Below are 12,490 nucleotides of genomic sequence, written 5' to 3'. Positions count from 1 at the left end.
CTGCAGGCGTCACTTGAGGATTCGGCTGTTCGGCTGCAGGCGTCACTTGACGATTCGGCTGTTCGGCTGCAGGCGTCACTTGAGGATTCGGCTGTTCGGCTGCAGGCGTCACTTGAGGATTCGGCTGTTCGGCTGCAGGCGTCACTTGAGGATTCGGCAGCTCGGCTGCTGGGGTCGGTTCGGGTTTAGGCTTCACTGCATGGATACAGATAATCCGCTTTAGTCAGTCCGTTTAGCGGAAAGCACAAATTGCAAGTTTCTTATTTTAAGTATTAATCGTTATCTACTAATATTGTAAAGCCATCCGGTGCTGGTTCGGCTGAATACTTTTGACACAGAGAACGGTAAAGTAGTAAAATCAAACAAGACAAACGGAAATAACGAGAAAGCCGACCCAAACACTAATATAATCTCTCAAATACCTGTATATGGGGCCATACACTGACGTCCACATCCATTGCTGCAGCATTTCTCATTGTTCGGACAGTCACTGTCATAGTAACACAACTCTGCACAAATTCCTGCTCCAGACTTTGTGCTTGGACACTCCCCTGGCTTTGCTGTTATACAGACACATGACAGAGAAACCACATCACTGAATGTCTCATTCACCGCTTAAAAAATAAAAGTTGTCAAAGACAATCGGAGTAGTTTTTACAGGAATATTCAGTCTTTCTACTTCGTGGTTTCACGTTTAGTTCAACGCGTTACTAGCAGTTTCATTGCAAATGTGAAATTTACTAGCAATTTCTGAGTGAAAACTTATTACACCATTTTTTTCAGTGTTTCTTTTGGAAGATCTATAGCATCCATCATTAATTAAACTCACTGAAAACAGGAGGCACGCACGCACGCCCACAGGGAAATTGACAGCATTTGTGTCCTCCAGAGCAGTCTCTATCACGAAGACATCCTCGACGGGACGGTACGACGGTCAGCATCGCCGGACACTGATCGGACACTACAGAAGAGGATAGTTAGGGGAGACCAGGAAGTGCTGTGTAATAGTTTGTTTCAGCATTTGCAAGTCAGGGGTTTTGCAATATGTGCCTCAAACTTTAATATAATATTCACATTTATCAGCTTCAAATCAAAGTAGCATAGACATACATATATACACCATGTATCTACCATTTCAAAGACTGAGAGGTCCATTACAAGCTATATAGTAGGGCGAGTAATAGTGCAATTCTGATAGAAAACATGCACATCAGTAAATATGTGGTTTATAAATTTACTGGTGTAATTAAGCATACGTCTTCAAAAATTGTTATGCCATATTCCCATGACCTCCCTCATTTCGAGCATTTTAATAGGCTACACAACAAACTGTATAGCTCCCCATGTTATAGGCTATTCAAGGCCTAAATAGTTGTTAAAATAGGGAAAACAAAACATGAAGCAGAAGTTTAAAATCAGGACTGATGTCTATGTGGTAACACTTGTGTAACCATATAACATTAGTGTTCTTGTTTTACAGTGAAAGCCATACAATCATTAATGTAGTATTTTTGTTTAATGAAATAAGTGCATACATTTATGACAGTTTGGCATATTTATACCTTGCTTATTATTGAAACTAAACCAGCGTACAAAGTTAAACTTCCACTGGACGTCTGTACTGTACTTTTGTAAACCGAAGCTAAAAGATCTTCTCACCTACGACTCCAGCGTCTGTTGTGCTCAAACATGCAGACAGACACAATAAAACAGCACTAAACGAGCAGTACACTCGAGCTGTCATCCTCGTGACTGCGATCTCAAAATCAACTCTGCTAGAAGATGCGCTGAATTAGGGGCTGAACACAAAACTACAATGAAAAACCGTGTCGCTGCGTCAAACGGAATCCTACAACAAACGCTGTAAAAAAAGAAAAAGAAAAGGGGGTTAAAATAGCTTCTTGAAAAACGCGCTTTTAAAGATGCGAGGAGAACTCCAACCCTGATGAATTTCACCTGCCCGTAGCTTTCTAGTAGCCTAATCTTGAAGACCTTGATTAGCTTGTTCAGGTGTGTTTGATTAGGGTTGGATGTCGTAGTAATTACAGTTGGGAGATGATTGAGCGTTTGCCAAAAGAATCTGCAGTGGTCAGGTGGTACAGCGATCAAGAGGCACAAGTCGGAGTAGTACCACAAGTCAGTTTTAACCGTAATAAAAAAAATGCAGTTTGAATGTCCACTGCAATATCATGTCCTTTTAACAGTTAAGGGGTTTTCCAGTGCCCTGACAAACTAGTCATTTTTCAGTTGCATCTTGCTTCTCCGTGTTCACAAGTTTCAGACCTTTCAATATAAAAGTCTTCTCTACAGACTGACTCACTCTGTTGTTGTTTACGGTCAGGGATTATTATTTCCAGCTGAAGGAAGCCTTTGTGATTTTACTTCATGAAAGTTGCATTCATAGCCTACATATTTTTCAGCTTTAATATTTGCATCGTGTGATAACTCCGCTTCGATACAGCACAGCCTCTCGTACCTTATTGCTTACGTGTTATGTGCTTTGAGACACGAGGGAATTTAATGGTTACATATTATGCCCCTTTTCACAAGATGTAATATAATTCTATGGTGTCCCCAGAATGTGTCTGTGAAGTTACAGCTTAAAATACAACCCAGATCTTTATTATAGCTTGTCAAAGTTGCCACATTTTGGGTGCGAGCAAAAACGCACCGTTTTTGTGTGTGTGTCCCTTTAAATGCAAGTGAGCTGCTGTAGTTCCCTGAGGTCTTTATAAGACAGCAGTAACATTTTTTGGCCAAATAGTGCTCTGTGCAGCCAACGACAGAACAGTTTGCTCAAAGTTTTGCCATTGCGTTAGGACCGGTTACACCGTTGTCATTCACGAAAACCAAATGGCAGCCCCGTGGGTGGAAACATGCAGATTAAGGGGCAGTAATATTATAAAATCCCCTTCCTAAGTCAGTAGGGGAGCGAAATCTGATGGGCTTATTTTTTGACATGCTTGCAGGGAAAGGCTTACCAGCCCAAAGTTATACAGTAGATACACCGATTATAGCACTTAAACACGGAAAAAGTCTGATTTTCATGATAGGTCTCCTTTAACACAGTCTCTCGTGACGCTTTGCAGACTCTGCTGCGTGACTTCATGTTTTGAAGGAGGTGTGGCTTTGGAGACACTCTGAAGACGGGGTGGGATCTCACGCTTTCAAAGCTAGCTTGCCATTGCTAGCCTCTACGCAATTGCCTACCCTACCTTCAAGCAAAGCGTAAAATAGTTACGAATTGCTGTGAGTGTTAAATTCAAACACATTAACTTCTAGACAAAGATTTAACGCAACTCAAGTGTTTAACTCCATTAACGAGAGGGGCATATTTTAAATGTATATAAAGTGTAAAAACGGCATTCAAAATAATTTAGTTAACTTCGCCCACAAAAGTTTAAGGAGAGTTTAGGCATAGTCTGCGGAAAGTATTTCTACATCCCAATATGTGCGTGGAAGATTGCGCATGCATATTTCAGTGCCCATTTTGTGCGAAGATGAAGAGAAGATGAAAACAGAGGTCTTTCGTTACAAGACGTCTTGCACGTGTTTGGGTCTTGGTGAGGGGATTTTTTAACTTTCCTAAAGCACTCATGCCAATGAGCTATTATGTGAGAGCAGCCAAATGAACACCGGCATACCAAAAAAAACCCCAACTCTACAATCAAGCAATTTTTTTTGTTTTACCACAGAAAGAAAGTAGTCTTACCAAAGTGTGAGATTTATTTGGTGATAAACAGGGAAGAGATCCCATACATTCAATGGTTAAATCAGCGCACTTAACTTTATGCATAGCCACATTCCTTATGACCCCCCATAAGGTGACAAGGACCCCCCCATATTGCCAGAACATTTGCCATCAGGGTGAGTTTGGTGACAGTTTTCAGCACACACTGCAGGCCTGGGCGGTTCGGACGCAGGCTTCCCTGGAGGCCTGGGCGGTTCGGACGCAGGCTTCCCTGGAGGCCTGGGCGGTTCGGACGCAGGCTTCCCTGGAGGCCTGGGCGGTTCGGACGCAGGCTTCCCTGGAGGCCTGGGCGGTTCGGACGCAGGCTTCCCTGGAGGCCTGGGCGGTTCGGACGCAGGCTTCCCTGGAGGCCTGGGCGGTTCGGACGCAGGCTTCCCTGGAGGCCTGGGCGGTTCGGACGCAGGCTTCCCTGGAGGCCTGGGCGGTTCGGACGCAGGCTTCCCTGGAGGCCTGGGCGGTTCGGACGCAGGCTTCCCTGGAGGCCTGGGCGGTTCGGACGCAGGCTTCCCTGGAGGCCTGGGCGGTTCGGACGCAGGCTTCCCTGGAGGCCTGGGCGGTTCGGACGCAGGCTTCCCTGGAGGCCTGGGCGGTTCGGACGCAGGCTTCCCTGGAGGCCTGGGCGGTTCGGACGCAGGCTTCCCTGGAGGCCTGGGCGGTTCGGACGCAGGCTTCACTGGAGCCTTGGGCGGTTCGGACGCAGGCTTCCCTGGAGCCTTGGGCGGTTCGGACGCAGGCTTCCCTGGAGGCCTGGGCGGTTCGGACGCAGGCTTCCCTGGAGGCCTGGGCGGTTCGGACGCAGGCTTCCCTGGAGGCCTGGGCGGTTCGGACGCAGGCTCCCCTGGAGGCCTGGGCGGTTCGGACGCAGGCTTCCCTGGAGGCCTGGGCGGTTCGGACGCAGGCTTCCCTGGAGGCCTGGGCGGTTCGGACGCAGGCTTCCCTGGAGGCCTGGGCGGTTCGGACGCAGGCTTCCCTGGAGCCTTGGGCGGTTCGGACGCAGGCTTCCCTGGAGGCCTGGGCGGTTCGCCGGCAGGCTTCACTGGAGCCTTGGGCGGTTCGCCGGCAGGCTTCACTGGAAGCTTGGGCGGTTCGCCGGCAGGCTTCACTGGAGGCTTGGGCGGTTCGGCTGCCGGAGTCATTGGTGGATTCAGTGGTTCAGCTCCAGGCGTCAGCGGTTCGGCTGCAGGCGTCTCTGGAGGATTCGGCAGTTCGGCTGCAGGCGTCACTTGAGGATTCGGCTGTTCGGCTGCAGGCGTCACTTGAGGATTCGGCTGTTCGGCTGCAGGCGTCACTTGAGGATTCGGCTGTTCGGCTGCAGGCGTCACTTGAGGATTCGGCTGTTCGGCTGCAGGCGTCACTTGAGGATTCGGCAGCTCGGCTGCTGGGGTCGGTTCGGGTTTAGGCTTCACTGCATGGATACAGATAATCCGCTTTAGTCAGTCCGTTTAGCGGAAAGCACAAATTGCAAGTTTCTTATTTTAAGTATTAATCGTTATCTACTAATATTGTAAAGCCATCCGGTGCTGGTTCGGCTGAATACTTTTGACACAGAGAACGGTAAAGTAGTAAAATCAAACAAGACAAACGGAAATAACGAGAAAGCCGACCCAAACACTAATATAATCTCTCAAATACCTGTATATGGGGCCATACACTGACGTCCACATCCATTGCTGCAGCATTTCTCATTGTTCGGACAGTCACTGTCATAGTAACACAACTCTGCACAAATTCCTGCTCCAGACTTTGTGCTTGGACACTCCCCTGGCTTTGCTGTTATACAGACACATGACAGAGAAACCACATCACTGAATGTCTCATTCACCGCTTAAAAAATAAAAGTTGTCAAAGACAATCGGAGTAGTTTTTACAGGAATATTCAGTCTTTCTACTTCGTGGTTTCACGTTTAGTTCAACGCGTTACTAGCAGTTTCATTGCAAATGTGAAATTTACTAGCAATTTCTGAGTGAAAACTTATTACACCATTTTTTTCAGTGTTTCTTTTGGAAGATCTATAGCATCCATCATTAATTAAACTCACTGAAAACAGGAGGCACGCACGCACGCCCACAGGGAAATTGACAGCATTTGTGTCCTCCAGAGCAGTCTCTATCACGAAGACATCCTCGACGGGACGGTACGACGGTCAGCATCGCCGGACACTGATCGGACACTACAGAAGAGGATAGTTAGGGGAGACCAGGAAGTGCTGTGTAATAGTTTGTTTCAGCATTTGCAAGTCAGGGGTTTTGCAATATGTGCCTCAAACTTTAATATAATATTCACATTTATCAGCTTCAAATCAAAGTAGCATAGACATACATATATACACCATGTATCTACCATTTCAAAGACTGAGAGGTCCATTACAAGCTATATAGTAGGGCGAGTAATAGTGCAATTCTGATAGAAAACATGCACATCAGTAAATGTGGTTTATAAATTTACTGGTGTAATTAAGCATACGTCTTCAAAAATTGTTATGCCATATTCCCATGACCTCCCTCATTTCGAGCATTTTAATAGGCTACACAACAAACTGTATAGCTCCCCATGTTATAGGCTATTCAAGGCCTAAATAGTTGTTAAAATAGGGAAAACAAAACATGAAGCAGAAGTTTAAAATCAGGACTGATGTCTATGTGGTAACACTTGTGTAACCATATAACATTAGTGTTCTTGTTTTACAGTGAAAGCCATACAATCATTAATGTAGTATTTTTGTTTAATGAAATAAGTGCATACATTTATGACAGTTTGGCATATTTATACCTTGCTTATTATTGAAACTAAACCAGCGTACAAAGTTAAACTTCCACTGGACGTCTGTACTGTACTTTTGTAAACCGAAGCTAAAAGATCTTCTCACCTACGACTCCAGCGTCTGTTGTGCTCGAACATGCAGACAGACACAATAAAACAGCACTAAACGAGCAGTACACTCGAGCTGTCATCCTCGTGACTGCGATCTCACAATCAACTCTGCTAGAAGATGCGCTGAATTAGGGGCTGAACACAAAACTACAATGAAAAACCGTGTCGCTGCGTCAAACGGAATCCTACAACAAACGCTGTAAAAAAAGAAAAAGAAAAGGGGGTTAAAATAGCTTCTTGAAAAACGAGCTTTTAAAGATCCGAGGAGAACTCCAACCCTGATGAATTTCACCTGCCCGTAGCTTTCTAGTAGCCTAATCTTGAAGACCTTGATTAGCTTGTTCAGGTGTCTTTGATTAGGGTTGGATGTCGTAGTAATTACAGTTGGGAGATGATTGAGCGTTTGCCAAAAGAATCTGCAGTGGTCAGGTGGTACAGCGATCAAGAGGCACAAGTCGGAGTAGTACCACAAGTCAGTTTTAACCGTAATAAAAAAAATGCAGTTTGAATGTCCACTGCAATATCATGTCCTTTTAACAGTTAAGGGGTTTTCCAGTGCCCTGACAAACTAGTCATTTTTCAGTTGCATCTTGCTTCTCCGTGTTCACAAGTTTCAGACCTTTCAATATAAAAGTCTTCTCTACAGACTGACTCACTCTGTTGTTGTTTACGGTCAGGGATTATTATTTCCAGCTGAAGGAAGCCTTTGTGATTTTACTTCATGAAAGTTGCATTCATAGCCTACATATTTTTCAGCTTTAATTTTTGCATCGTGTGATAACTCCGCTTCGATACAGCACAGCCTCTCGTACCTTATTGCTTACGTGTTATGTGCTTTGAGACACGAGGGAATTTAATGGTTACATATTATGCCCCTTTTCACAAGATGTAATATAATTCTATGGTGTCCCCAGAATGTGTCTGTGAAGTTACAGCTTAAAATACAACCCAGATCTTTATTATAGCTTGTCAAAGTTGCCACATTTTGGGTGCGAGCAAAAACGCACCGTTTTTGTGTGTGTGTCCCTTTAAATGCAAGTGAGCTGCTGTAGTTCCCTGAGGTCTTTATAAGACAGCAGTAACATTTTTTGGCCAAATAGTGCTCTGTGCAGCCAACGACAGAACAGTTTGCTCAAAGTTTTGCCATTGCGTTAGGACCGGTTACACCGTTGTCATTCACGAAAACCAAATGGCAGCCCCGTGGGTGGAAACATGCAGATTAAGGGGCAGTAATATTATAAAATCCCCTTCCTAAGTCAGTAGGGGAGCGAAATCTGATGGGCTTATTTTTTGACATGCTTGCAGGGAAAGGCTTACCAGCCCAAAGTTATACAGTAGATACACCGATTATAGCACTTAAACACGGAAAAAGTCTGATTTTCATGATAGGTCTCCTTTAACACAGTCTCTCGTGACGCTTTGCAGACTCTGCTGCGTGACTTCATGTTTTGAAGGAGGTGTGGCTTTGGAGACACTCTGAAGACGGGGTGGGATCTCACGCTTTCAAAGCTAGCTTGCCATTGCTAGCCTCTACGCAATTGCCTACCCTACCTTCAAGCAAAGCGTAAAATAGTTACGAATTGCTGTGAGTGTTAAATTCAAACACATTAACTTCTAGACAAAGATTTAACGCAACTCAAGTGTTTAACTCCATTAACGAGAGGGGCATATTTTAAATGTATATAAAGTGTAAAAACGGCATTCAAAATAATTTAGTTAACTTCGCCCACAAAAGTTTAAGGAGAGTTTAGGCATAGTCTGCGGAAAGTATTTCTACATCACAATATGTGCGTGGAAGATTGCGCATGCATATTTCAGTGCCCATTTTGTGCGAAGATGAAGAGAAGATGAAAACAGAGGTCTTTCGTTACAAGACGTCTTGCACGTGTTTGGGTCTTGGTGAGGGGATTTTTTAACTTTCCTAAAGCACTCATGCCAATGAGCTATTATGTGAGAGCAGCCAAATGAACACCGGCATACCAAAAAAAACCCCAACTCTACAATCAAGCAATTTTTTTTGTTTTACCACAGAAAGAAAGTAGTCTTACCAAAGTGTGAGATTTATTTGGTGATAAACAGGGAAGAGATCCCATACATTCAATGGTTAAATCAGCGCACTTAACTTTATGCATAGCCACATTCCTTATGACCCCCCATAAGGTGACAAGGACCCCCCCATATTGCCAGAACATTTGCCATCAGGGTGAGTTTGGTGACAGTTTTCAGCACACACTGCAGGCTTGGGCGGTTCGGCGCCAGGCTTCCCTGGAGGCCTGGGCGGTTCGGACGCAGGCTTCCCTGGAGGCCTGGGCGGTTCGGACGCAGGCTTCCCTGGAGGCCTGGGCGGTTCGGACGCAGGCTTCCCTGGAGGCCTGGGCGGTTCGGACGCAGGCTTCCCTGGAGGCCTGGGCGGTTCGGACGCAGGCTTCCCTGGAGGCCTGGGCGGTTCGGACGCAGGCTTCCCTGGAGGCCTGGGCGGTTCGGACGCAGGCTTCCCTGGAGGCCTGGGCGGTTCGGACGCAGGCTTCCCTGGAGGCCTGGGCGGTTCGGACGCAGGCTTCCCTGGAGGCCTGGGCGGTTCGGACGCAGGCTTCCCTGGAGGCCTGGGCGGTTCGGACGCAGGCTTCCCTGGAGGCCTGGGCGGTTCGCCGGCAGGCTTCACTGGAGCCTTGGGCTGTTCGGACGCAGGCTTCACTGGAGCCTTGGGCGGTTCGGACGCAGGCTTCCCTGGAGCCTTGGGCGGTTCGGACGCAGGCTTCCCTGGAGGCCTGGGCGGTTCGGACGCAGGCTTCCCTGGAGGCCTGGGCGGTTCGGACGCAGGCTCCCCTGGAGGCCTGGGCGGTTCGGACGCAGGCTCCCCTGGAGGCCTGGGCGGTTCGGACGCAGGCTCCCCTGGAGGCCTGGGCGGTTCGGACGCAGGCTTCCCTGGAGGCCTGGGCGGTTCGGACGCAGGCTTCACTGGAGCCTTGGGCGGTTCGGACGCAGGCTTCCCTGGAGGCCTGGGCGGTTCGCCGGCAGGCTTCACTGGAGCCTTGGGCGGTTCGCCGGCAGGCTTCACTGGAAGCTTGGGCGGTTCGCCGGCAGGCTTCACTGGAGCCTTGGGCGGTTCGGACGCAGGCTTCCCTGGAGGCCTGGGCGGTTCGCCAGCAGGCTTCACTGGAAGCTTGGGCGGTTCGCCGGCAGGCTTCACTGGAGGCTTGGGCGGTTCGGCTGCCGGAGTCATTGGTGGATTCAGTGGTTCAGCTCCAGGCGTCAGCGGTTCGGCTGCAGGCGTCTCTGGAGGATTCGGCAGTTCGGCTGCAGGCGTCACTTGAGGATTCGGCTGTTCGGCTGCAGGCGTCACTTGAGGATTCGGCTGTTCGGCTGCAGGCGTCACTTGAGGATTCGGCTGTTCGGCTGCAGGCGTCACTTGAGGATTCGGCAGCTCGGCTGCTGGGGTCGGTTCGGGTTTAGGCTTCACTGCATGGATACAGATAATCCGCTTTAGTCAGTCCGTTTAGCGGAAAGCACAAATTGCAAGTTTCTTATTTTAAGTATTAATCGTTATCTACTAATATTGTAAAGCCATCCGGTGCTGGTTCGGCTGAATACTTTTGACACAGAGAACGGTAAAGTAGTAAAATCAAACAAGACAAACGGAAATAACGAGAAAGCCGACCCAAACACTAATATAATCTCTCAAATACCTGTATATGGGGCCATACACTGACGTCCACATCCATTGCTGCAGCATTTCTCATTGTTCGGACAGTCACTGTCATAGTAACACAACTCTGCACAAATTCCTGCTCCAGACTTTGTGCTTGGACACTCCCCTGGCTTTGCTGTTATACAGACACATGACAGAGAAACCACATCACTGAATGTCTCATTCACCGCTTAAAAAATAAAAGTTGTCAAAGACAATCGGAGTAGTTTTTACAGGAATATTCAGTCTTTCTACTTCGTGGTTTCACGTTTAGTTCAACGCGTTACTAGCAGTTTCATTGCAAATGTGAAATTTACTAGCAATTTCTGAGTGAAAACTTATTACACCATTTTTTTCAGTGTTTCTTTTGGAAGATCTATAGCATCCATCATTAATTAAACTCACTGAAAACAGGAGGCACGCACGCACGCCCACAGGGAAATTGACAGCATTTGTGTCCTCCAGAGCAGTCTCTATCACGAAGACATCCTCGACGGGACGGTACGACGGTCAGCATCGCCGGACACTGATCGGACACTACAGAAGAGGATAGTTAGGGGAGACCAGGAAGTGCTGTGTAATAGTTTGTTTCAGCATTTGCAAGTCAGGGGTTTTGCAATATGTGCCTCAAACTTTAATATAATATTCACATTTATCAGCTTCAAATCAAAGTAGCATAGACATACATATATACACCATGTATCTACCATTTCAAAGACTGAGAGGTCCATTACAAGCTATATAGTAGGGCGAGTAATAGTGCAATTCTGATAGAAAACATGCACATCAGTAAATGTGGTTTATAAATTTACTGGTGTAATTAAGCATACGTCTTCAAAAATTGTTATGCCATATTCCCATGACCTCCCTCATTTCGAGCATTTTAATAGGCTACACAACAAACTGTATAGCTCCCCATGTTATAGGCTATTCAAGGCCTAAATAGTTGTTAAAATAGGGAAAACAAAACATGAAGCAGAAGTTTAAAATCAGGACTGATGTCTATGTGGTAACACTTGTGTAACCATATAACATTAGTGTTCTTGTTTTACAGTGAAAGCCATACAATCATTAATGTAGTATTTTTGTTTAATGAAATAAGTGCATAAATTTATGACAGTTTGGCATATTTATACTTTGCTTATTATTGAAACTAAACCAGCGTACAAAGTTAAACTTCCACTGGACGTCTGTACTGTACTTTTGTAAACCGAAGCTAAAAGATCTTCTCACCTACGACTCCAGCGTCTGTTGTGCTCAAACATGCAGACAGACACAATAAAACAGTACTAAACGAGCAGTACACTCGAGCTGTCATCCTCGTGACTGCGATCTCACAATCAACTCTGCTAGAAGATGCGCTGAATTAGGGGCTGAACACAAAACTACAATGAAAAACCGTGTCGCTGCATCAAATGGAATCCTACAACAAACGCTGTAAAAAAAGAAAAAGAAAAGGGGGTTAAAATAGCTTCTTGAAAAACGCGCTTTTAAAGATCCGAGGAGAACTCCAACCCTGATGAATTTCACCTGCCCGTAGCTTTCTAGTAGCCTAATCTTGAAGACCTTGATTAGCTTGTTCAGGTGTGTTTGATTAGGGTTGGATGTCGTAGTAATTACAGTTGGGAGATGATTGAGCGTTTGCCAAAAGAATCTGCAGTGGTCAGGTGGTACAGCGATCAAGTGGCACAAGTCGGAGTAGTACCACAAGTCAGTTTTAACCGTAATAAAAAAAATTCAGTTTGAATGTCCACTGCAATATCATGTCCTTTTAACAGTTAAGGGGTTTTCCAGTGCCCTGACAAACTAGTCATTTTTCAGTTGCATCTTGCTTCTCCGTGTTCACAAGTTTCAGACCTTTCAATATAAAAGTCTTCTCTACAGACTGACTCACTCTGTTGTTGTTTACGGTCAGGGATTATTATTTCCAGCTGAAGGAAGCCTTTGTGATTTTACTTCATGAAAGTTGCATTCATAGCCTACATATTTTTCAGCTTTAATTTTTGCATCGTGTGATAACTCCGCTTCGATACAGCACAGCCTCTCGTACCTTATTGCTTACGTGTTATGTGCTTTGAGACACGAGGGAATTTAATGGTTACATATTATGCCCCTTTTCACAAGATTTAATATAATTCTATGATGTCCCCAGAATGTGTCTGTGAAGTTACAGCTTAAA

General features: G+C 46.1%; 1 protein-coding gene across 1 annotated transcript in view; it reads right to left on the bottom strand.

Annotated features, from left to right (window-relative positions):
- Positions 1 to 414: 414 nt before the first annotated feature.
- The window catches only part of LOC143722322 (uncharacterized), a 30,550-nt gene continuing 18,474 nt past the window's right edge, over positions 415 to 12,490 (bottom strand). The window contains exons 5-7 of the mRNA XM_077213702.1: positions 10,310 to 10,447; positions 5,384 to 5,521; positions 415 to 560 (exon numbers count right to left, since the gene is read on the bottom strand). Coding sequence (XP_077069817.1) covers positions 415 to 560; positions 5,384 to 5,521; positions 10,310 to 10,447 — 422 coding nt within the window. The remainder of the gene's footprint in view (positions 561 to 5,383; positions 5,522 to 10,309; positions 10,448 to 12,490) is intronic.

The sequence above is a fragment of the Siphateles boraxobius genome, unplaced genomic scaffold (assembly GCF_051911475.1).
Source record: "Siphateles boraxobius isolate OS27281-9 unplaced genomic scaffold, OSU_SipBor_1 66, whole genome shotgun sequence".
Taxonomy (NCBI): Eukaryota; Metazoa; Chordata; class Actinopteri; order Cypriniformes; family Leuciscidae; genus Siphateles; species Siphateles boraxobius.
This window is presented reverse-complemented; position numbering and strand designations above follow the sequence as displayed.